The sequence below is a fragment of the Saccopteryx bilineata genome, chromosome 3 (genome assembly GCF_036850765.1).
Source record: "Saccopteryx bilineata isolate mSacBil1 chromosome 3, mSacBil1_pri_phased_curated, whole genome shotgun sequence".
NCBI classification, from domain to species: Eukaryota; Metazoa; Chordata; class Mammalia; order Chiroptera; family Emballonuridae; genus Saccopteryx; species Saccopteryx bilineata.
In genome coordinates, this window is record NC_089492.1 from 314,995,353 (window position 1) to 315,019,821 (window position 24,469).

Below are 24,469 nucleotides of genomic sequence, written 5' to 3' on the forward strand. Positions count from 1 at the left end.
AATGCAGCAGGAATGAGGCTTGGAGGAGAATGGCTCAGAATCAATGACTACCATTATTATTATCATCATAAATCACAAAGTAAGAACATACAGTGTTACTACGCAACAGGCACTGTTCTGGACACTTCTACCTATTTAACTCTGCCAATTACATCATTATGTGCTGTCATCTCCATTTTAGAAATGGGGGCATAGATGGCAGAGAATGTTAAGGAACTTGGCCAACGTCAGACACCTTATACATAAACTCAGGCTCAGCTCTTAACGACACGGCTTTGCTGTAACAGTAGTTCCAAAGGAAAACTGGGAACCGGTGCTTTAGGAATGGAACACCAGAGCAGTATTGTGTATCCCATTGGCAGCTTGAATTTTGTCAGAATGTATGCGGTTACCCAAATATTTTTTAAAAATTTTTTAAATAAGATTTCAAATGAAAAATGACACCCCCTCCCATTCATCTATCATGTGAATATACCATACACACTTCTCTCTCGAACAATCATTCATTGCCTTGAGTAACCAACCACCCTCGCCAAGTCGCCAAGCCCTTTCGGACTGCGCACGCGCGCTCCACCCTCCGTGCTCTTTCGCGCGCACAGCACTAGAATTTTCGATCCTTGACCGGATCCCTCTTCCACCCAAGCCCAGGGTTTTTTTAAATACCGGTGAGTGGTCCTGCTCCCACCACTCCGCGTTCCCCAGGCCTTCAGGACAACGCCTAACACTGACTCCCCCTAGAGGCCGACTTGCCCATCCCTGACCTTTATCCCAGGGTTCTTTCTAACCGGACCCGCGCCCACTCCTAAATGACTTGAATCTCTAGCTGTCTCCCCCTCACAGAACGGCAGCACCCTCTTCCAGCGGACACGCCAGGTCGGACTCATTCCTGTGTCCTCAGCACACCCTCAGTCCAAGACACACTGAAACTCCTCCCCGCCGCCTCACCCCCACCGCATCCCGCCGAAACATCTGAGAAGCGGAGCCGCCCTCCCTCCCTCTTCTCTGCACACCCACCCCAGCCCCCATGGACGCACATGCGCACTGGGGCGGAGCCGCAGCGCCCTCCCGGCTGCCCTCTGAAAGCCGCATGCGCGCTGAGGCGAACCTCCTCCAACCACGCATGCTCAGCTCGGCGCTCACGCTCACAGGACCTGAGCTCAATTTGGCCCGCGATAACCCCTCCTCTTCCTTCCGCGGGCCGGCCTTCTGTGTGTGCGGCTTCCGGATGCCCAGGCAGGTTCCGGACTGAACGGTGCCTGCTTTCTTTTTCTCCCCCACGCTCCTGTCCCCCCTCCCCCCCGCACGCCTTTTACAGACGGGTGGCTGCTAGTGGAACCTCCCCACCCCACCCCCGTCACGGAGAGCGCACGCTGCGTCCTACGAGCCAATCAGCAGCCGCCGTAGGTAAGGGGCCCGCGCATACCGGCCGGGCGCGCATCAGAGCCCGCCCCCTTCTCGACCGTTAAGTGTCTCTCGGAAGCCCGTGGTTGGGCAGCGTGGGGTGCGGAGCCAAGAGCAGCACGTTAAGTGCTGGCTTGGCGGGAAGTAGACAGTCTGTAAATAGGAACTTGGGTTCTGGGAGGTCCTAGTAGGGAGGACCTGTGAACTGGTTGTAAAGTATGCGAAGGTCCTTGCAATGATGTGTCAAAAGAAACTAGTTGTTAGATACTCTCGCAGAGGGCCCACAAACAGACCCGTAAATAGCAGGGAAGTACTGGATACCTGCAGATGCTGTGCGCACACAAGCTTGAGTTGCAGGGTTTCTCATAGGAGGCCTGTAAACAGATGCCTGCATATGGGAAGTGCCTTGTATAAAAATATATAGGCTCATCGGTTCTAGAGGAGGCCCCATCTGGGAGCCTGTATGTCTGTCTAAGTGTGTGGGTTTGAGTGCTTCATTAGGGCGGGCATAAAGAAGGAGTTAGGAATCGGGAGTCTCCCAGATAATTTCAAATAGATTCTGGGAGATACCCAAAAAGGGGTGTGTGAAAAGATGCGTATTGAGGAGGCCCCCCCAAAGAAATGTGTGATTAGACCCAATTTCTGGAAGGTCACCATAAGAATCCTGGCAGTAGACACAAATAGACTGGCTCTATCTGTTTTGGGGGAATTCCCAAAGAGCTTGGAAATGACATTGAGGGTCCCCAAGTTGTATGTAAGTAGACTTATTCTGGGGAACTGTCCATAGTGGCTATTATATAGACTCCTACACTGCAGGTTTCCAGAATAACATGCAAATGGACACTTGTTTGCGTGGGAAGGAAGGGCTCCTAGGTATGTAAACAAAAACGAGTGCAGGCACAGAATCCCTACTGAGGTGCGTCTAGAGACAGTGCTGCAGAGGTCTCCAGAGTAATGTGAAAACAGACACTTAATAGCAAGGAAGGAAGGAGGGAGTCCCAGGTTCTGAGGGGAATTTCCTACTGAGATTGTAAACAGTCATTGAAGTGCTGAAGGAGGTCGTTGCCATAAACATTTGTAAACAGCTTTGCCCTTCCCTCTTCCATCCAGTTTGTGGCTGGGGGAGGTGTCACACAAAGCAGTGAGAGAGGAGCTAGACAGGCCCCTGCTGGCTAGCAAAATTACTGATGCATCCTGTAAACAGATACTTCAGTTCTGGGAAAAATAGTCTCTCAAAGGGACCTGTTGATGTCGCTGTGTACTAGAATAGGGTTGGAGGGGATTCATCAAATGATTTAACAGGGACTTACAAGCCAACTAGCTAAGCAAGTCTACACCAGGTAGCTCAGTTGGTTATGTTGCATCCACCGGGTGCGGGAACAAACGTCAGAGACTTTCAGGAGTGTAGATGGTACTTTATTGGCCAGTTTAACCTGCGCAGGGCGAACTCCCAAGATGTCCGGAGACACCGTACTCACAAGGAGCTGCAAACGAGAGTCGCGCCTGGCGCTTACAGCTAGGTCCTTATATATTCTAAGTGAGCAAGCATTATACAGAAGCAGATGTGGCAGTTAGCTATTCGCTAGGGAGGTCGCACGCAGCATAGCAACAGGGTCCGGGTTTAGTTTAGTGGTGAATTTCAAACATAAACTTCTTTGTTCTCAACCTCACAGGGGGCCTATCAGCACCTCCCTGTTCCTGCTCCAAAAAGTTACACTCTGGCAGCCACAACACGCCTCTCTGAATCTAACATTCCCCCATCTCTTTTGGGCATAAATCAAACCCTTGATTCTTCATCAGTGGGGAGAATGGTATAAGGTTGGGACAGAACCATTAACTTGACTACATCTACCCTCTCCTTTACGAACGCAAGGAGTTTGTTAAGGATTATTGGTCTAAAGGTAAGAGCCAATAAGAATAATAGGAGGGGTCCAGCAATTGCGGATATGAAGGTAGTTAACCAAGGAGAAGTCTTGAACATAGAGGCATACCAGCTAGGGCTGTCTTCTTCTAGGTTCCTATTCTTTAATCTGTTTGCAAGTATCTCGATATTCTCTCTAATTACTCTAGAGTGGTTAGCGTAAAAACAACATTCTTCTCCTAAGGCAGTACACAGTCCTCCTTGCTCAAGGAGGAGGAGGTCTATCCCTCTCCTATTCTGAAGGGCTACTTCAGCTAGGGAGTCTTATTTGCTTCTCGAGATATATTACCTGGTTTTGGAGAAGTGCAATATCTTTGGAGAATGTCTCCAAGCTGCTGGTGAATCACAGAACTTGTCTTCAAAGAACTTTGATAAGTCAGCTTGGAGAGTTATGGAGTTGTTATTATCCTAGGTGTTATTCTGTGCTATAACTGTGCCATCTACTGTCCTGATTAAAACCTATTCCTGCAACTCTAGTCCCTTACTGGGTAAACAATAAAAAGTCATTAGTTCTAAGTGGAGAAGAAGGTGAGCTTTAGAGGCTCTCCAGGTGTCCACTTGACTTGCACTTGCTATCTCCGAGATCCTTCGTCGGGTGGTTGGGCTGGCTTCACGTGGGAGAGGTGGATCTAGTAGGGCTTTTTAGCTACCTTAAAAGCTGTGGGTGTATTCAGGATCACCTGGAACAGTCCATTCCACCGTGGCTCAAGGTTGTCCCATCTGTGGTTGAGAATCCAAACCCACTGTCCAGGCTCCAGTGGCTCCGGTAGTCGGGAGCTGTGTTTCGCATTCCATTGGGCTGATCTCTGGAGGGCCTGCACCTCGCTTCTGATGTGTTGCAGGGCCTGCAAGGACTTGAGGAAATTATGATTAGAAATCTCTAGTTCCCCTCTGGTCAGTTGAGGTACAAGGGGCACAGGTTGCCCAAATAAGATTTCATAAGGGGTCTATTTATTGAGATAGGGGGTACATCTGGTTCTAAAAAGGGCGAAAGGGAGGAGCTCAACCCAGTTTTCGCTGGTCTCCCCTCTCAGCTTAATTATAGTTTCCTTCAGAGTCCTGTTCATTCTTTCTACCTGTCCTGAACTTTGGGGCCTATAAATGCAATGCAATTTCCAATTAATACCTAACTTAGTGGCTAATTCTTGGGATATCCTGGATATGAATACAGGTCCATTGTCTGATCCTAGGGCTAGGGGAATGCCATATCTAGGTATGATTTCCCTTAATAAGACTTTGCAGACTGTGGAAGCAGCCTCTCCTCGCGTGGGGAATGCTTCCACCCATCCTGAGAAGGTGTCTAATAATACTAATAGATACTTATAACCTGACTTCCTAGGGGTCATCTCTGAAATCTATTTCCTACAGTTCTCCCGGAACTTTCCCCGGATACCTCACAAAGGGGGGTAGTTTCTTATTCTGCGCATTTACTCTGGTACAGATGCTGCACCTCGAGACAATGGAGTGGACAATATCCCTGATGTTGGGCCCTACACAATACTTTCTGATAAGTTGTTCTAGCTTGTTTTGTCCTAATGAGTACTAGTATGAATATCTCCTACTATTTCTCTTACTATTCCCTGGGGTAAATAGAGCCGGGAGTCAGGAAGCTTTATCTATCCTTACTGATTTTTCTTCCCTTTCAACTACATCCCTTCCTGCTCTTCTTCTGGGGAATATCTAGGATCTGGAAGTAGCGTTGGCTTAGGCAGCAATGGCAGAAGGCTTTCTTGTGGCCCAGTGGCTGCCTCTCTTGCAGCTGAGTCTGCTAGGTTGTTACCCTTTACAATACGAGAGTCCCCTCTCTGGTGTCCTTTGCAGTGAATGATGGCAACTTTGATAGCTAGCCAAATGGCGTTTAGGAGGGCAAGAATTTCATTGTGATTTTTAATGTCTTTCCCCCCTGCTGTCAGTGTAGATGTTGGCAGCTTTTCCCTCTGCTATCTGTAAGGCTCGGGTTAGTTCTATTAGCTCCGCCCTTTGTGCAGATGTTCCTGCAGGCAGTGCTTTCTGCCACAGGACCTTATTTTCCGTGGTCACTGCTGCCCCTGCATGTCGCTGTCCATCCTTAATAAAACTGCTCCCATCAGTAAAGAGGGTCAGGTCTGCCTTCCCGTATGCTTGATCCCTTAAGTCCGGGCGGGAGCCAGTCACTGAGTCAAGGATTTGTTTGCAACTGTGGACCAAAGTGGAGTCCGGTATTGGCAACAGGGTCACTGGGTTCAGGGCAGCAGTTTAGAGGAACTGAACAGATGGAGGGTTCAGCAGCTGAGCCTGATACTGCATTAGCCGCGCCTTAGGTAGCCACCTGTCAGGAGGTGCTCGCAGCACTTGCTCTACATAGTGTTCCCTAATGACTTTGATGTCCTGCCCTAAAGTCAATTTACTAGCCTCCTTGACTAGTATGGAGGTGACAGCAAATGCCCTCAGACATGTTGGCCATCCCAAGGCTACAGGATCAAGTTTCTTAGACAGATAGGGGACAGGCCTCTTCCACAGCCCAAGTTCTTGGCTCAGTACCCCTAAAGCTACCCCTCCCTTTTCTGCTATAAATAGCTGAAAGGGTTTGGCCAGATCTGGCAGGGCCAAAGCTGGGGCAGCCACTAGGACCTCTTTAAGCGCTTGGAACGCTTGCTTCTCCTTATCTGTCCATGTGAACTGCTCTTTCTTACCCCTGGTTAGTTCGTGTAGAGGTCTAGCTAGTTCTGCAAAGCCTAATATCCACAGTCGGCAGTATCCTACTGCACCCAGGAATTCTCGTACCTGTCTCTTGTTAGTAGGCTTGGGGATCTGCAAGACCGTCTGAATTCGCTGGCTGGACAATGACCTTTGCCCTCCCTGTAAGTTATACCCCAAATAACTTACAGTTTTCGTCACAATCTGGGCCTTCTTGGCGGAGACTTGATACCCTATTCGCCCGAGATCTTGAAGCAGGTCCGAGGTAGCTTCCTCACACTCTCTTTCGTCCTTGGCAGCTATGAGGGTGTCATCCACATACTGGAGCAGTACGATCGACGGATGGGAGGAGCGGAAAGCCTGCAGATCTTTGCTGAGGGCTTCATTAAAAATGGTGGGGGAATTCTTAAACCCTTGTGGTAGTCTGGTCCAAGTGAACTGCCCCACCAGTCTATTATGTGGGTCATTCTATTCAAAGGCAAAGATCTCTTGGCTCTGAGGCGCCAGGGGAATACAAAAGAAGGCATCCTTCAAATCCAGGACAGAATAATAGGTATGGGTTGGGGGCAATGAGCTCAGTAAGGTATATGGGTTGGGCACCGTGGGATGAATAGTCTCTACCTGCGCATTCACCTCCCGCAAGTCCTGGACCAGACGATAGTCTTGGCTCCCTGGTTTCTGGATGGGAAGCAGCGGGGTGTTTCAGGCTGATTGGCACCTTCGGAGGATGCCTGCCTCCAGCAGGCATTGCAAGTGCCAGGTGATTCCCTGTCTAGCTCGGGCTGGGACCGGGTACTGCCTGATCCTAACTGGTCTAGCAGTGCTAAGCAGTTACACCAAGACAGGCGGTTGGTGAGCGGCCAAACCTGGGGGGTTGGTTTCCGCCTAAACCTCAGGTACCCGGGCACGCAGGGCGTCTGGAACCCCTTCCTCGGCCTCCTTACCTTCTAGGACGGTGGTAAGTAAGTGTTCTTCAGACAGGGGGACAGTTACTTCCATGCTAACCTCTGCCTCTTTGTTCCCCATAGGGCTTTCCTCCCGACGGAAGGTTATGGTGGCCTGAAGTCTCTGCAATAAGTCCCTTCTAAGCAGTGGGTAAGGGCAGTCTGGAATGACTAGGAAAGAGTGAGTGATGGTGCCTCGACCTAAGTCAGTAATTCTTGCGGTGGCCTATGGGTAGGCTTCTGTTTTGCCCGTTGCCCCTATTATCTTAGTTGTCTTCTGCATCTGGCCCTGTGGTTTCTTTAGGACTGAATAGGTGGCTCCCGTGTCGACTAGGAAGTCTATTGGCTTTCCTTCGACTGTTAAGGTGACCATGGGCTCCTGGGAGCCGACGGGAATGGAGCCCTGGCCCCGTCAGTCTAAGGCAGGCGTCCCCAAACTACGGCCCGCGGGCCGCATGCAACCCCCTGAGGCCGTTTATCCAGCCCCCCACCGCACTTCCGGAAGGGGCACCTCTTTCATTGGTGGTCAGTGAGAGGAGCACTGTATGTGGCGCCCCTCCAACGGTCTGAGGGACAGTGAACTGGCCCCCTGTGTAAAAAGTTTGGGGACCCCTGGAAAGGTTTGGAGCAAGACCTCTGGGCCCTGTCTTGGCCCTTGGCTGTCGGCCTTCAACCTTGGACACTCTCTTTTCCAGTGCCCTTTCTCCTTACAATAGGCACATTGATCTTTGGCTATTCGCCGTCCTTGGCCCTTTCTCTGTCCCCCTTTTCCTTTGGGGGGAGGTTTCTGGGCAGCAATCAGAATTTTGGCAACTTCCTTAGCCCTGCCAACCTCCGTATCATCCCTATTGACATACACCTTCTGGGCTATCTCCAATAGCTTGCTTCTATTTTCTCCTTCAAATCCCTCTATCTTCTGAAGCTTTTTCCTAATATCTAAAGCGGTCTGAGTCACAAAGTCTATATTTACTAGTCTCCTGTTCTTTTCCGCCTCAGGATCTAGAGGGGTATATATTCTATAAGCCTCTATGAGTTTTTCTAGAAAGGCTGCTGGGGATTCCTCTTTTCCCTGGATGACCTCACTTACCTTGCTAAAGTTGGTTGGCTTTCTAGCTGCTGCCTTGAGCCCCCTCAACAGAGCCCGGCGATACTGGAGGAGCATGTCCCTTCTCTCAGCGGTATTAGGGTCCCAGGTAGGAGGTTGAGAAGGGAGAACGTCTTCTATTTCCCTTCTTCCCTCCCGAGTTTCCCTTTCTTCTCCTAATACCGCCTTAGCAGCTTCTCTCATTATTCTATCCCTTTCTTCTGAAGTGAAGAGGGTTTATAAAATCTGCTGACAATTGTCCCATGTGGGCTGATGGGTCCTAAAAATGGTCTCAAGGAGAGATATTAGTCTCTGAGGTTTCTTGGAAAATGGGGAATTCTGATATTTCCAATTGTATAAATCACTAGTGGAAAAAGGCACATAGATGAGGTGAGGAGGTGCCCGTGGGCCAGCATCTGGTGCTGGTAGCGCCTCCCGGAGAAGGAGGCAAAATGGCTGTAACTACCCACACATCCATATACAGGTATTGGTCTGGGTGGGGAGCCCTATAGACCGTGGCTCTGACAGCAAACAAAATTGGAAGGTAAAAAATGCCCTCTGTGGGCCATCCCACATTAAATGTAGGCCATTCCAGCTGGCTCAAGGTCCGGAGGAAACCTGAACTCGGCTGCGGACCTCCATACCCCTGAGCCATCTTCTGGAAATCAGAAAAATTCTTCAACAGGCACTCGAGCGGGGATCCCGGCACAGACTCCTGTTGTCCCATCCTAGATGACTCAGGAATAATGAGAAAGGGTAGGATACAGGCAACACACACTATTAACACAAGGAGCGCACTTGTCTCTCTCACACTCAACTCAGTCATTTGAGCTCAGACAAAATGCAGCACGGTGCAAAAAGGATTCCTAATGTGACCGGTCACTCCCAAAGTTAACAAATCCAAATATCCAAATTTCAGAGAGCGGCGTCCCGCTTCTGAAAGCCCTGGGTAGATTACTGTCAGCATCCCACCTACTACCTCAGGATTGTGTGCTCCGGAGCCCAAAAGCCAAACCAAATGAGGATCCTCAGTGAATACTTACTCAACTCGAGCTGTCCCTCCGGTCTCCTACCCAAAACTCCACCAAGGGAGAATCCCAGCCGAGCCCCCAAAATGTTGCATCCACCAGGTGCAAGAACAAACATCGGAGACTTTCAGGAGTGTAGATGGTACTTTATTGGCCAGTTTAACCTGTGCAGGGGTGAACTCCCAAGATGTCTGGAGACACCGTACTCACAAGGAGCTGCAAACGGGAGTCGCGCCTGGCGCTTACAGCTAGGTCCTTATATATCCTAAGTGAGCAAGCATTATACAGAAGCAGATGTGGCAGTTAGCTATTGGCTAGGGAGGTCACACGCAGCATAGCAACAGAGGCCGGCATAGCAACAGGGGCCAGGTTTAGTTTAGTGGTGAATTTCAAACATAAACTTCTTTGTTCTCAGCCTCACAGGGGCCCTATCAGCACTCCCTGTTCCTGCTCCTTCAATAGTTACACTCTGGCAGCCTCACAGCAGGGCCCTATCAGCACCTCCCTGTTCCTGCTCCTTCAATAGTTACACTCTGGCAGCCTCACAGCAGGGCCCTATCAGCACCTCCCTGTTCCTGCTCCTTCAATAGTTACACTCTGGCAGCCTCACAGCAGGGCCCTATCAGCACCTCCCTGTTCCTGCTCCTTCAATAGTTACACTCTGGCAGCCACAGCACGTCTCCCCAAATCTAACAGTTAGAGTATCATCCCAATATGCAAAGGTTGTGAGTTCGATCCCTGGTCAGGGCACACACAAGAAAGTGACCAATGAAAACATAAATAACTAGAACAACAAATTGATGTTTTTTCTCCCTAAAAATCAATTTAAAAAAGAGCTAAGCAAGAGTTAACAAACTTTCTGTAAAGGGCTTCAGAGTAAATTATTTTAGACTGTATAGTCTGTACTGTCTCTGTCTTAGCTACTTTATCTCTGACACTGAATCAGGAAGTCAGCCATAGACACTTTGTAAATTGATGGCTGTATTCAAATAAAACTTTATTTACAAAAACAGAAGGCAGACCAGATTTGGTCCACAGGATGCAGTTTGCCAACTTGATCCACGAGCAGTGGCAGATGACCTTATAGTCCTGTAAACAGACAGACAAGTACTCAGAGATTTCCCTAGGATGATGTGTGAACACCTGGGGGAAGTCCCTCAGTACCTATAAACAGATATTTAAATGTTAGGGAGTGGGTCAGATAGGTAGTACACAATTTATAGCAGAAGTACTGGTGAGACCTTGGAGTATAATGGATGATGGACCACCAAGAATAGAAGGTAAACAGACACTGAAATGTAGAGGCACACCAGATGAAAATAGGCCCTTGAAAATGTGGGAGCCTCGCCCCACATGAGCCAGTAATGTTTAATCAAAAGAATAGTTGTCTCACTGAGGATCGTGTTACTGATTTGTAAGGAAATCCCTGTAGCATTTTAGGAAAGAGAATGTCGCCCCCCCCCCCTTTTTTATATGTCTATTGATTTGGAGAGAGAGAGAAGCATTAACTCGTTCTTCCACTTATTTATGCACTCATTGGTTGCTTCTCATATTTGCCCTGACCAGGGATTGAACCCTTAACCTCAGCACACTGGGATGACACTATCCATTCAGCCCCCTAGTCAAGGCCTAGACAAAGCAATTGATTAATAGTTGGGAATCATTTTGGTTACAAGTGGGAGAAGTATATTTGTTTTTCACTGAATCTTGAGGTAGGCAATTCAAGGTTGATAGGGAACCCGGAATCTTGTATGTTGTTCTGTCATGCCTTCTTTCCATTAAGTTGCCTCACGGTTTAATATGGCTGCTTGAGCTCCAGCGTCCACACCCCACATTCCTTGCAGCCAGGAGGAGGAAGGAGCAAAAGGCATGGGCCAGTGTCTGTGAAGGAAAGTTTCTTATTTATTTATTTATTTATTTATTTATTCATTTTAGAGGAGAGAGAGAGAGAGAGAGAGAGAGAAGGGGGAGGAGCAGGAAGCTTCAACTCCCATATGTGCCTTGACCGGGCAAGCCCAGGGTTTTGAGCCAGCAACCTCAGCATTCCAGGTCAACGCTTTATCCACTGCGCCACCACAGGTCAGGCTGTGAAGGAAAGTTTCTGAAAGCTGCCAAAACACACTTCTGGTGTTACATCATTGGCCAGAAAGAACTTAGTCAAATGAACACAGCTAACTGCAAACTGGGCTGAGCAGTGTAGTCTGGATAGTCATGCACCAACTCAGAACTGAGGGTTTTATTTTTTTGGAAGAGGTGAAGAATGGATATTGGGAGCCTGTTGGTGATCACTGCCACACTACAGAGCTCTCTTGAAAGAAAGTGTTTTCTTATACTCCAGGATGAACCAAAGTAGAGTGGGGATTCTTTTCACCCTGGAATCTACTTATGTTTCTCGTAGGCGATCATGTCTGAGTCTGGTCACAGTCAGCCTGGGCTCTATGGTGTAGAGAGGCGGCGGCGGTGGAAGGAGCCTGGCCCTGGAGGCCCCCAGAATCTCTCTGGACCTGGTGGTCGGGAGAGGGACTACATCGCACCGTGGGAAAGAGAGAGACGGGTGAGTTTCTAGGCCCAAGGCCTGCCTTTCTGTAGCCACTCCTTCACGGATGTTTATTGCACACTTGCTATGTGCCAGGCACTAATCTAGATGCTGGGGATTTATCTGTTAACAAAACAGACTGCCCTCATGGAGGAAGAGGGTAAGGAATGGCAAAGGGAGCTGTCTTAGATAAGGTGGTCCAGGAACGCGTCTCTGAAGAGGTGACTTTTGAGCAGAAATCTGAATGAAGTGAAGGAACAAGTAGAAACAAAAATATGAGCGAAGAGCATTGTAAATAGAAAGAACAGCGAATGCAAAGGTCCTGAGACCTCTATCTCGTGTGTTCAAGGCAGGAGGCCAGGGCAGCTGCAGTGGATGGAGAAGGAGGGAAAGGGATAGAAGGATGAGGTCAGAGTGATGACTGAGGCCAGGTATAGTAGGCCGTGGAAAGGGCTTTAGATTTCACAGAATGAAATTGGCATTGGAGAGTTTGAGCTGAGCTTGTGTTTTATAGAGTTATATAATGAAAATAGCAGTTTTTATTTACTGAGCGGCATGTAATATACTGACACTGTGCAAAGTGCTTTACATCTTGAACCCTTACCATTACCTCTTGAAGCAGAATCTATGATAGATGCGGTTTTCACTAAGGAGGAATGTGAGCCTCAGAGGGGAAAGGACTTATCCAAAGTCATAGTCGTAAGCTGTGGGGCCAGGACTCAAACTCAGATGCAGCTGAGCGTCCAGCACAGCACCATCTGTCTGCTGCAGAGTGTCCTGGGCTAGGAGTCAGAGCCGTGGTGTGGGCCCAGCTCCTGCCTTGCTCTTCTGTGCTTGGGTGACTTACTGCCGCTTCTGCTCCCTGGGTTCTTCCCCAGGGCCCTGCACACCTCTGAGAACTGTTGGTGGGGTAGAAGGTAACAGTTGGGATCAGTTTGAGTCATAAGACTGCAAAGATGGGGAGTAATTTATTCACAGAGAGCTCGGGTCTTGCTTGTTTCTTCCCTTGGGTTGAGCGCAGTCTCTCTTCCTTCCACACACACCTTCCTAGGGTATGGTACCATCTTCCTACACCTTCAGCCTCAGCCCCTGAACAAACGATTCCCACGTCTTTACTTTGTCTCTGACTTGGCTACTGAGCACTGGCACCTCCTAACTGGCCAGTGGACTCCTCGCCTCCTTCATGCCCCCTGCTGACCTCAGCATCTTCTGCCATTTCTCGCAGTATCAGTGACAACCCGTTGAGCCTCACCCTGGACATGTCCCTCCTGCATCCCACCCCGTGCCTGTCAGGCACCAGTGCTGTGCATCGTGCCTCCTAAACATATCTTCTCTGCACCCTACAGCCTCGCACCCAGGTCTTGCTACTCCCCTCTGCACCCTCACCCGTCTCCCTCCCTCAACCGCCTCCCTCCCTCACCCGTCTCCCTCCCTCACCCGTCTCCCTCCCTCACCCGTCTCCCTCCCTCACCCGTCTCCCTCCCTGGCCTCCGGGAAGCCCATCGCCCTCACCCGTCTCCCTCCCTCACCCGTCTCCCTCCCTGGCCTCCGGGAAGCCCATCGCCCTCACCCGTCTCCCTCCCTCACCCGTCTCCCTCCCTGGCCTCCGGGAAGCCCATCGCCCTCACCCGTCTCCCTCCCTCACCCGTCTCCCTCCCTGGCCTCTGGGAAGCCCATCGCCCTCACCCGTCTCCCTCCCTGGCCTCCGGGAAGCCCATCGCCCTCACCCGTCTCCCTCCCTCACCCGTCTCCCTCCCTGGCCTCTGGGAAGCCCATCGCCCTCACCCGTCTCCCTCCCTCACCCGTCTCCCTCCCTGGCCTCCGGGAAGCCCATCGCCCTCACCCGTCTCCCTCCCTCAACCGCCTCCCTCCCTCACTCGTCTCCCTCCCTCACCCGTCTCCCTCCCTCACCCGTCTCCCTCCCTGGCCTCCGGGAAGCCCATCGCCCTCACCCGTCTCCCTCCCTCACCCGTCTCCCTCCCTGGCCTCCGGGAAGCCCATCGCCCTCACCCGTCTCCCTCCCTCACCCGTCTCCCTCCCTGGCCTCCGGGAAGCCCATCGCCCTCACCCGTCTCCCTCCCTCACCCGTCTCCCTCCCTGGCCTCTGGGAAGCCCATCGCCCTCACCCGTCTCCCTCCCTCCCTCGTCTCCCTCCCTGGCCTCCGGGAAGCCCATCGCCCTCACCCGTCTCCCTCCCTGGCCTCTGGGAAGCCCATCGCCCTCACCCGTCTCCCTCCCTCCCTCGTCTCCATCCCTGGCCTCCGGGAAGCCCATCGCCCTCACCCGTCTCCCTCCCTCCCTCGTCTCCCTCCCTGGCCTCTGGGAAGCCCATCGCCTTTCCTCCAGCAGTTCTCTCACAACTGTTCTTCCAAAGCATGGTCATAGCATCCTTTTGTTTCTCTTCACCAGAAGCCAGTGAAGTGAGTGGGATTTAAATAAGAATCTTCAATAAGTGGGAGAAGAAACAGACCCATTGAGGGGTCAAGACTCTCCCGACGTTAATCAGGAAACCAAAGAAAGAACAGGACTCAAACTCAGGTCTCCCCTTTCTCAAGCAGATTGGGGTTGAGTTAAAAGAGACATGAAGGGGGCCAAATGTGGGGATCAGTCCACGGGCTTGGCCAGCTCAAGGGCAGGGCTGAGGAGGCGGTCAGAACAGCAGGTGCTACCAGCAACTCTGACAGTGAGCGTGTACCACACGTCAGCTGCCACGCGGACAGTTTGAGTTCTGTCTTTCAGACTCAGTAGTCCTGTGAGGAAGGAATCCCCATCCTCACTCACCAGATGAGGAAACAGCCCTCAGTGAGGCTGGTTTCTCATCCAAATGCACACAGCCAGCGAGTGGCTGGGCAGGTCCTAACAAGATCTGTCTGGCTCCAGAGTCCTGGCTCCTTCCACTGGGGCTTGTCTAGCAGAGGCAGCTGGAGGGAGTGGTTGACAGCATGCGATCTGGAGCTAGGCTGTCCGGGTTCAAATTCTGGCTCCATTGCTTATTGGCTGTGTGACCTTGGGCTAGCCAGTGAACCTCTCTGTGCCTCAGTTGCTTCATTTCTAAAGTGGAGATAGTAACAGTATCTCAAGGATTGTTGGTAGGCTGGAAGAAGTTAATATAGGAAGGCATGTATAATAGTACCTGGCACACAAAGGCTTTCAGACTCGGTTCCAGGAGAGCCAGCAGAGTAACTGCCCTCCCTCACCACAGGATGGCAGCGAAGACACAAGCACGTCTGTCATGCAGAAAACCCCCATCATCCTCTCAAAACCTCCAGCAGAGCGGGTGAGCATGGGAGAATCTTGGGAAGGGGAAGCTGAGAGCAGTTAGGGCAAGGTTCTCTGCCACTGACTGGAACCTTCTTACTCTTACAGTCAAAGCAGCCACCACCTGTAACGGCCCCTGCTGCCCCGCCTGCCCCAGCCCCTCTGGAGAAGCCCATCGTCCTCATGAAACCACGGGAGGAAGGGAAAGGGCCCGCTGCCACAGCAAATACCTCAGCCCCTGAGGGCACCGCCCCAGCGCCCCCTGCAGCCCCCGTGCCACCCAAGGGGGAGAAGGAGGGGCAGAGACCCACACAGCCTGTGTACCAGATCCAGAACCGGGGCATGGGCACTGCCGCGCCAGCAGTCATGGACCGTGAGTTGGAGCCAGACAATCCGGTCGGGAGCCGGAACCCCTCACGCAGACCCTCACTGGGTCCTCTCTCTTTTTTCTGCTTTGTGTTCCCAGCTGTTGTGGGCCAGGCCAAACTGCTGCCCCCAGAGCGCATGAAGCACAGCATTAAGTTGGTGGATGACCAGATGAATTGGTGTGACAGTGCCATAGAGGTACTAGGGGGAGGGCCTCTCCCTGCCTGAGCTTCCTCGGGCCCCACACCCTTGCCTCCTCCACCCCTACCTCCAGCCTCTTGGTGACTACCCCAGACCAGACAGTGTTCAGGCAGCTGCAGCAGTGAGGTAACATCTGAAAGCTGTCACCAGCTAGGGTGAATTTCAGCAGCCTTCACTAGCTCACTGTAATTGTTGGTAAAGTAGCGAACCACTTCGATACTGGTTGGCTCAGGGGTGATCCCACTGCCACCTGGATGCCCAGGGGTCTTCTGCATCATCCCACCTCAGGGCAGCCTCCCGGACCCTGCTTCAGTCCCTCTCCTAATTGATGGAAACCATGTTGTGTCAGCATTAACTGGCTTGAATATCACTCCGCAGAGGTTTCCCTCCGTCACAGCGACCCCTGCCCTGGTTCCAAGCATATCCCTGGGATGTGGGAGGGAACCGGAGTCCCGGAAGAAAACCCACGCAGACTTGCAGAAAGCGTGCACACTCCACACAGTGACTGTGGCTGGGAATTGATTATTTTCCCCTCATTAACTGTTATAACAAAGGGATGTTTTTCAAGGACCCACTCTAGTTTTTTTTTCTTAAGTAATGTCTCTTATGCCCCCTGGTGGTGAAAGTCGGCAGAGTTGGTGACCGAGAAGTGAAGGTGTCAGGAATTTCCAGGACTTAAATCCCACAGGCGGAGCCAGAAGGACTGGTCTCCTCTTCCTGCACACTGCTCCCTTTCTCAGGCTTCGCCGTGTTTTCCCAGCCTGACTGAGCAGAGAGCCTCCGGGAGTCAGCTCGGATAGCCCGCAGTCACCAAGTCCGGCCTTCACCCTGTCCCATTCCTGTGCTTCTCCCTCCTCGCGGAGGCCGAGCTCCGCTCCTCCTGCGTGGTCTAGCCACACTGACTTCCTGTTAGCTTCTTGATTATGCAGGTTTTCTACTTTGGAGCTCTCGCAAATGCTATTCTTTTTTTTTTTTTTTTTTTTTTCATTTTTCTGAAGCTGGAAACAGGGAGAGACAGTCAGACAGACTCCCGCATGCGCCCGACCGGGATCCACCCGGCACACCCACCATGGGGCTACGCTCTGCCCACCAGGGGGCGATGCTCTGCCCATCCTGGGCGTCGCCATGTTGCGACCAGAGCCACTCTAGCGCCTGAGGCAGAGACCACAGAGCCATCCCCAGCGCCTGGGCCATCTTTGCTCCAATGGAGCCTTGGCTGTGGGAGGGGAAGAGAGAGACAGAGAGGAAAGCGCGGCGGAGAGGTGGAGAAGCAAATGGGCGCTTCTCCTGTGTGCCCTGGCCGGGAATCGAACCCGGGTCCTCCGCACGCTAGGCCGATGCTCTACCGCTGAGCCAACCGGCCAGGGCGCAAATGCTATTCTTTACGCCCTGAATGTTCCACGTAGGCCACCATCACACACACACAGACACACAGAGGTCATTTGCAAGACCAGAGGGCAAGAATTTTTTCTTCATATCTGACAAGGCAGACAGCCACACAAGTCTGGAGCACCCTCAGCTCATTCCCACTCTGGCAGCTGACAGATTTCTGAAGGCTGCATCCTGCATCTTCCCACAGTACCTGTTGGATCAGACTGATGTGTTGGTGGTTGGTGTCCTGGGCCTCCAGGGGACAGGCAAGTCAATGGTCATGTCATTGTTGTCAGCCAACACTCCTGAGGAGGACCAGAGGTGAGGGGGCGTCAGGTAGGAGTGTGGGGGGCAGGGGGGGAGGTGTGCCTCCACCTGAGACAGGAGGGTGGGCCTGGGTGTTGCTAACGGTGTTACTTAAGGTCTTTGAGGGGTCGCTTCTCTTCGCCTCAGTGCCTTCAGATGAGGACAGCTAGGGCTGGACTAGATTTTTGTGTGTCTCCCAGGTAACCAGTCCCGTGCCTCTCCCCCCTCCTGCCTTGCCCCGGGAATGGCACAGAGCCCAGCCAGGCACTGGGGTGATTTACTCGTTTGTCTTTGGACGGTGGCCCACCTCAGTCTCAGCCTTGCCACTCACTGCTGGTTGACCTTGGACAGGTCACTCCACCCCCTGGAATCTCACTTTCATCTGTAACGTGGGTCTTTGTAGGATGAGATAAGATCTGAAGGCAGAAACTACCAAGAGCCTAGCACAGAGTAGATGCTCGCAGATGTGGCTGATTCGGCCTGGGCAATAGAATGGGAGAGAGGTCTGGATGGAAGCGTGAGTTCTAGGCCAGCCTCAGTCCTGTGTCCTTGAGGAAAGACAGAGTGATCGTGAGGATAAAGGGTGAAGTCCCAGGAGAGGGCTTGGGTGGGGGAAGAGGGAGCTTAAGAACTAGGGTTCAAAACTGAGGCAGAGAAGGACGGGGGAAAGGCAGGGACTAGGAGTAGGGAGCATATACAGTCTGATTAAGGAAGACTCAGAATGCGGGCGCATAAGGGGTTATTGCAAGAAAATATTTTTTTTCTAATTCATTTTTTTTTTAATTGATATTAGAGAGGAAAGGGGAGAGCGAGCTCTGTTCCTGTGTGTGCCCTGACCGGGGATCTCACCAGCAACCTCTGCACTTCGGAACGATGCTCTAACCAACCGAACTCTCCAGCCAGGACGTTGGTTTTGTTTTTGTAGTAAAGGAAGTGATACTAGCCTGGGTCAGAATCCATGAGCACCTAACAGTAAATGCAGTACTGTACACACATCTGCAGTCAGGGTCTCTTCCAGGGAAAGGCTCTAGTTCCTACCAGGGCTCGGTGGGGGGCCGATGCCGACTTAGAGCAGGGGAAGGCCCACTGTTGTGAGAACACACAGGCATCCACTGGACCAGAGCCATGAAGTTCTGCCTCCCAAGCTGCTCTGTCCCCTCCGTTCACATTCCCGACTTCAGCCTGACTTCGCTCCTCTTTGGAACAACAGCCCCTCCATCTCAGCCCCTCCACCAGCAGAATGGCCCCGTTCAGATTCCTGAGCCAGAATTCTATTGGCTTAGCTTGTCTTTTTGAGCCACATTAGCCTGTGTCAAGGTGGACTTTGGTACCAACCTTTGTCATCAGGTCTTATAAGTTTTACATCCTAATTACCTTCAGACTTTGTCTGCTTGTCTCCTCCTCCGTCCCATCTCCCTGGTCCAAGCCACTGTCGTCTCCCCTGAAGGTTGCCAAGAAGTCTCCTAACTGGTCTCCCTGCTTTAGTTCAATTCAGCAAGTATTTACAGGGCACTCACTAAGTGTCAGGCACTGTGCTGGGGATCCAAGAGTAAACAAAACTGGCAAAAATATTTGTCCTTGCAGGTCTTACCTTTTTTTTGAGAGGAAGACACACACAGGAAGAAAGAGATGAGAAGCATCAGCTTGTAGTTGTGGTGTCACCTTACTTATTCATTGTTTCTTATGTGTGTGTGGAGGGGCTATTGAAGCCTGCAACCTTGGTGTCATGTTGATTATCCTGAGCTGAAGCTGGTAACCCGGGGGTTTTGAACCTGAGACCTCAGCATCCTGGGTTGACACTCTAGCCACTCTGCTACTATGAGCCAGGCTAGTGACTTATATTTTTAATGGAGGAGATGGTAAACTAAATAAAGAAATATATCATTGGGCATGTTAGAGGGTGATAGCGAAGTGGGAAAGCGTTGTAGAGAGGTGGTGTTAGGGCTGGGTTACAGCTTCAGCTTGGGTGGCCAGGGAAGGCTTCGCTAAGGGGGCATTTGAGAAAGAGCCTTGGAAGAGGGAAGGCATTCTGGTGGGAGGGAGGGCCAGTGTGAGCCTCCGCTTGGGGAGTGCCAGGCGTGTGTGCAGAGTGGCCTGGCGGCCCTGGAGCTAAAGCAGAGTGAACAGGAAGGGGAGTTAGACATCGGGTCAGAGAGACAGGGTAGCCCCGGGGTCCTGGGCTTGTCAGTTGTCACCCACTCTTCCCACCGGCAATCCTTGCCACACAGCGGCAAGCAGAGCTTTCCAAACCCCAGTCCAGCCCTGTGATTTCTCTACTTAACGTCTCTCCAGGGCTCCTTCAGGCCCGTGGGCCTAAGCCCCAGCTCCTATCCATGCTCCTCCAGGGCCTGTGTCCTCTTACTCACAGCCCCTCTGTTCTCTCTGCTGTCACCACACTTCTCTATGCCTTATACAAGCCACCTGCCTTCTGCCTGGGCTAGTCTTTGTTTCTATCCTCTGTCCCCCTCCTCCCCTTTTAAGTTAATTCAAGTTGCTTAATTAACTCCCCTTTTCTCTTCCTCAGCAACCTCCGCTGCCGCTTAGGGCAGTCCTTCCCCACTCTGTAGACTTGTTGCCACTTGGGGTGCGGCATGCCTCTTCTTCCTCACCCCGCAGTTCCTGAGACCAGGGGTTTGCAAGCGAGACCGGGGATTCCATGGAACAGGACTTTGTCCTGTTTACTGCCGCACCCTGGTGTCCGGCACACAGGAGGTCTTCAGCACAGTGTTTAGTGGAAGGATCCTGCTTGATGTCAGACGATACACTAAGCGTCTCAGGGAGGCGGCAGTTCCCCTTTGAGAAGTGGCTACTGTTATCCTGATTTTACAAATTGAAAGACAAAATCACTTTGTCTCAGTCCCAGAGTGACCAGGCTGAGCTCAGTGGTGGTGGGCAGGGCCCAGCTCTGCCAGCTTTGCTGTCATATACCCAGCACCCAGCAGCCGTGACATGAGGGAGACCAGCCCGATGGGAGAACTGGGAACCAGGACAGCAAACAGCCTCCCTCTCTCTTTGGAGAATTACCAGGGCTGTGCTTCTAGTGCCTGGCAGGTAGCGGGTACACTCGGTTATTAATGGCTAGCAATTAGAAATTACTGTATAGCAGACACTCTTCTAAGGGCTTTAAATATATTAGCCTCACAGTAACCCTAAGAGGTTTGAGACTGTTGTTATCCCCATTTTACAGATGAGGAAACCAAGGAAAAAGAGATCAAGGAATCTGTTAACACTACACAGCCAGGAAGAGGCAGAGCTGGGATCTGAAGCCCAGTAGTCAGGCCTAGTCCCTGCTCTTCAACACCTCAGTCTATTAACCTCATTAAATAAATTCACAGGTCTACTTAACAGGTGATTGTAGAATCATGTGGTGTGAAATACAGTCCCCTCTCTCGAGACAGCAGGGGCCATGGATGGAGGGCTTTGTGGGCAGGCAGGGAACCACATTCTACATGCTGATTTTAAGGGTTACATTGGAGGCGTCAAAGGCCAGGGAGCCAGACTAATGCTCCTGACTGTTTCCCCACAGGGCGTATGTTTTCCGGGCCCAGAGCGCTGAAATGAAGGAACGAGGAGGCAACCAGACCAGTGGCATTGACTTCTTCATTACCCAAGAGCGGATTGTTTTCCTGGACACACAGGTGCCAGCCTCCACCTACCCCAGCCCACCACATGCTGCATTCAGCTCCATACCAGTCTATGTTTAAGCCAGCACCCTGCTTGGATTGCATGTGGTTTCAGCCACATGCTAGGTGCCCTTGGGCAAGTTACATCTTTGTCCCTTAGTCTCCTCTTGTCAGATTTTGCCCTCTCATGTGTACACAGTATCCTACAGAATCTCCTAGCAGACCCTGGTCATTTAGCTCAGTTAGTAAGGGTGTCATCCTGAAACACCAGGATTGCAGGTTTGATCCCTGGTCGGAGCACGTACGGGAAGCAACCAGTGAATGCACAACTAAGTGGAACAACAAACGAATGCTTTACTCTCTCTTTCTCTCTCCCCCTCTCCCTTCTCCCTCCCTCTCAATTCCTCTCCCTCTCTCTCCCTTCCTTTCTCCCCTTCTTTTTCTCTCCCTCTCCTTCTCTCCCTCTCTCCCTCTTTGTGTCTCTAAAATCAGTCATTAAATTAAAAAAAAATCTAGCTTAGCAGTTAAAAGTATGGGTCCTGAAGTCTGACCAGGTGGTGGCGCAGTGGATACGGCATCAACCTGGGACACTGAGGTCACAGGTTCGAAACCACAAGGTCACCAGTTTGAGCACAGGTTTGCTAGATTGAACAAGGGTTCACTGGCTCAGCTGGAATCCCCGGTCAAGGCACATATGAAAAGCAATCAGTGAAAAACTAAAATGACTCAACTATGAGTTGATGCTTCTCATCTCTCTCCCTTCCTCTGTGTGTGTGTGTGTCTGTAAAAAAAATGTGGGCCCTAGAATTAGTCTGTGTCCAGATGCTGCTTTTATTGTGTGTGTGTATGTGTGTGTGTGTGTGTATGAGGGAGAGAGACAGGCAGACAAACAGACACAGAGACAAACAGGAAGGGAGAGAGATAAGAAGCATCAATTCTTTGTTGCGGCTCCTTAGTTGTTCATTGATTGCTTTCTCATATGTGCCTTGATGGTTCCATGTGAGCCAGTGACCCCTTGCTCAAGGCAGTGACCTTGGGCTCAGGCCAGCGACCCCACACTCAAGCTGGTGAGCCCGCGCTCAAGCCTGCAACCTCGAGATTTCAAACCTGGGTCCTCTGTGTCGCAGTTCAATGCTTTATCCACTGCGCCACCGCCTAGTCAGGCCTGCCTTTATTTCTTACTGGCTATGTAACAGAAATTTTAACCCCCACGCACCCAAATCTCAGTTTCCTCATCTGTAAATGGGAATGACAAGTATGCTCAGCCTCACAGGATTGTTGCAAGGGTTTAGTGGAACCGTTCAGGTGCATCACTACCTTTAGTGGCAGCTGTTGTGCATGTTACTGACAGCTTCCCTTAGCTTCTCTCCTGCTCTTTAGCAAAGTCCCTGCCTCTCAATAAAAAATAAGTAAAAACAAAAGTGAGCAGTTAGAAAAGCCTCTTTCTTAATTCTGCTCACTGAAATAATAGACTGTCAAGTTAATTTAGTTCTTAAAAGTTTTTTAATGGAGCCTGACCAGGCGGTGGCACAGTGGATAGAGCGTTGGACTGGAATGTGAAGGAACCAGGTTCAAAATCCTGAGGTCGGCCCTGGCCGGTTGGCTCAGTGGTAGAGCGTCGGCCTGGCGTGCAGGAGTCCCAGGTTCGATTCCCGGCCAGGGCACACAGGAGAAGCGCCCATCTGCTTCTCCACCCCTCCCCCTCTCCTTCCTCTCTGTCTTTCTCTTCCCCTCCCGCAGCAGCCGAGGCTCCATTGGAGCAAAGTTGACCCGGGCGCTGAGGATGGCTATGTGGCCTCTGCCTCAGGTGCTGGAATGGCTCTGGTTGCGACAGAGCGACACCCCAAATGGGCAGAACGTCGCCCCCTGGTGGGCATGCCGGGTGGATCCTGGTCGGGCGCGTGCAGGAGTCTCTCTGACTGCCTTCTCATTTCCAACTTCAGAAAAATACAGAAAAAAACCCACAAAACCCCGAGGTCGCCAGCTTGAGTGCAGGTTGATCTGGTTTGAGCAAAGCTCACCAGCTTGAGCCCGAGGTCCCTGGCTCGCGCAAGGGGTCTCTTGGTCTGCTGTAGCCCCTACAGTTAAGGCACATATGAGAAAGCAACCAATGAACAACTAAAGTGCCACAATGAAGAATTGATGCTTCTTATCTCTCCCTTCCTGTCTGTCCCTGTCTATCCCTCTCTTTGACTTTCTCTGTCAAAAAAAAGTTTTTTAATAGAATGTTTCTTTTAAAAACGTTTGATGAGCCTACCACTGATTTGTTTACACCCACTGATGTAATTTTTAAATCCTCACCAATTTTTACACTAATCGTTTTTGACCTAAGTCATTATCTTTGCGAAGTTTTGAAAGTTTAACAACAAAATTATCTTGAAGGGACATGACTCATTTAAGTATGTTAAATTTATTACCTCTAGGAGAGCTGTCCTTCAGGGCACGAGGCACTTGGAAGCAGTGATGACTTGTAAAAGAGCTGGGGAAGTGTGACTGCTTTGGGACTTTCTGTCTCTTGCTGACTAGTACTGTACTAATGAGAAGCTGCCTGCTTGTGCTTCTTACCTTATTTTGTCCTAAGAGAAGAGATGTATTTGCCTTCAGCATGTGGGACTTGGGTAGCCATGACCCTGCGGATCCTGACCCCTTTTTCTCTCCCTTGCTCCAGCCCATCCTGAGCCCCTCCATCTTGGACCACCTCATCAACAATGACCGCAAGCTGCCTCCAGAGTACAACCTTCCCCACACCTATGTTGAGATGCAGGTGAGGGCCCGAGCCAGGCTCGGGGTGGGGGAAACCCTACGTCTCCTTGCAAGACCTGTCATGGGGGCTGGGTGGGGCTGGCCCGGTTCTGCTTCACTAGAGCCCTGGCTGGAGGAAGAGAATGACTTTTAGAGTCAGATACAGCTCTGCCCTCAGAAGTCATTTTCTGCCCCTTCCCCTTTAAGCCTCAGTATCTGCCTCTGAAAATGGGGCTGCTTGGCCCTACTCAGCCCGATTTTGGGGTGGCCCATGAGGGAAGAGCCGGCACAGCCTGTGCACACAGAAGGTAGCCTCAGGCTCTGGAGCCCTTACCTGCTGTCCCCTTGGCCGAGTCTGGGACCAGGGGCCCTTCCTCTGGGCAGAGGGGACCTTCAACTCTGTTGTTCCTTCCCACCCACCCTCAGTCACTCCAGATCGCTGCCTTCCTCTTCACGGTCTGCCACGTGGTGATCGTCGTCCAGGACTGGTTCACGGACCTCAGTCTGTACAGGTGAGGGGCTGAGGGGAAAGGAGAGCCAGCCTTGAGACAGGCTGCAGAGACCTAGCCATTTGCCCAGGTGTCACAGGTTCCACACAGCAGCGCAGCGACCCTGTTAAATGTAAGTGGAGGCCTGGCCTGTGGTGGCAAAGTGGATAAAGCGTCGACCTGGAGCGCTGAGGTTGCCAGTTCAAAACCCCGGGCTTGCCCGGTCAAGGCACATATGGGAGTTCCTCCACCTTCTCTCTCTCTTCTCTAAAATGAGTAAATAAATATAATTAAGTTAAAAAAGATCAGAGTAAAAGTAGATGACATATAGACTAAAAAAAAACCAAAAAACTATAAGTGCTGCTGCCCCCCCCCCCCCCAAGTGCAGGGCCCTCTCTGCGCCTGGCCGTCAGGGCCTGCAGCCTGTTCCCAGTCACCTCACCGGCTCTCCCGAGGCTTTTCCTTCCTCCATGAAAGCCGGAGTGACCTCATTTTGTCCCTTGTGCAGCATGGGCCCTCTGTAC

At 51.4% G+C, this 24,469-nt stretch overlaps 1 protein-coding gene across 2 annotated transcripts in view; it reads left to right on the forward strand.

The window, feature by feature from the left end:
- Nucleotides 1-1,135: 1,135 nt before the first annotated feature.
- Nucleotides 1,136-24,469, forward strand: part of SMG9 (SMG9 nonsense mediated mRNA decay factor) — a 30,196-nt gene continuing 6,862 nt past the window's right edge. The window contains exons 1-10 of one of the 2 annotated variants that reach the window (XM_066271886.1): nucleotides 1,136-1,404; nucleotides 7,027-7,093; nucleotides 11,453-11,608; nucleotides 14,793-14,867; nucleotides 14,957-15,221; nucleotides 15,315-15,412; nucleotides 16,995-17,107; nucleotides 20,619-20,730; nucleotides 23,384-23,479; nucleotides 23,884-23,969. In XM_066271886.1, the coding sequence (XP_066127983.1) occupies nucleotides 11,459-11,608; nucleotides 14,793-14,867; nucleotides 14,957-15,221; nucleotides 15,315-15,412; nucleotides 16,995-17,107; nucleotides 20,619-20,730; nucleotides 23,384-23,479; nucleotides 23,884-23,969 (995 nt within the window). In that variant the 5' untranslated portion in view covers nucleotides 1,136-1,404; nucleotides 7,027-7,093; nucleotides 11,453-11,458. The remainder of the gene's footprint in view (nucleotides 1,405-7,026; nucleotides 7,094-11,452; nucleotides 11,609-14,792; nucleotides 14,868-14,956; nucleotides 15,222-15,314; nucleotides 15,413-16,994; nucleotides 17,108-20,618; nucleotides 20,731-23,383; nucleotides 23,480-23,883; nucleotides 23,970-24,469) is intronic. The other variant, XM_066271885.1, reaches the window with a different exon arrangement.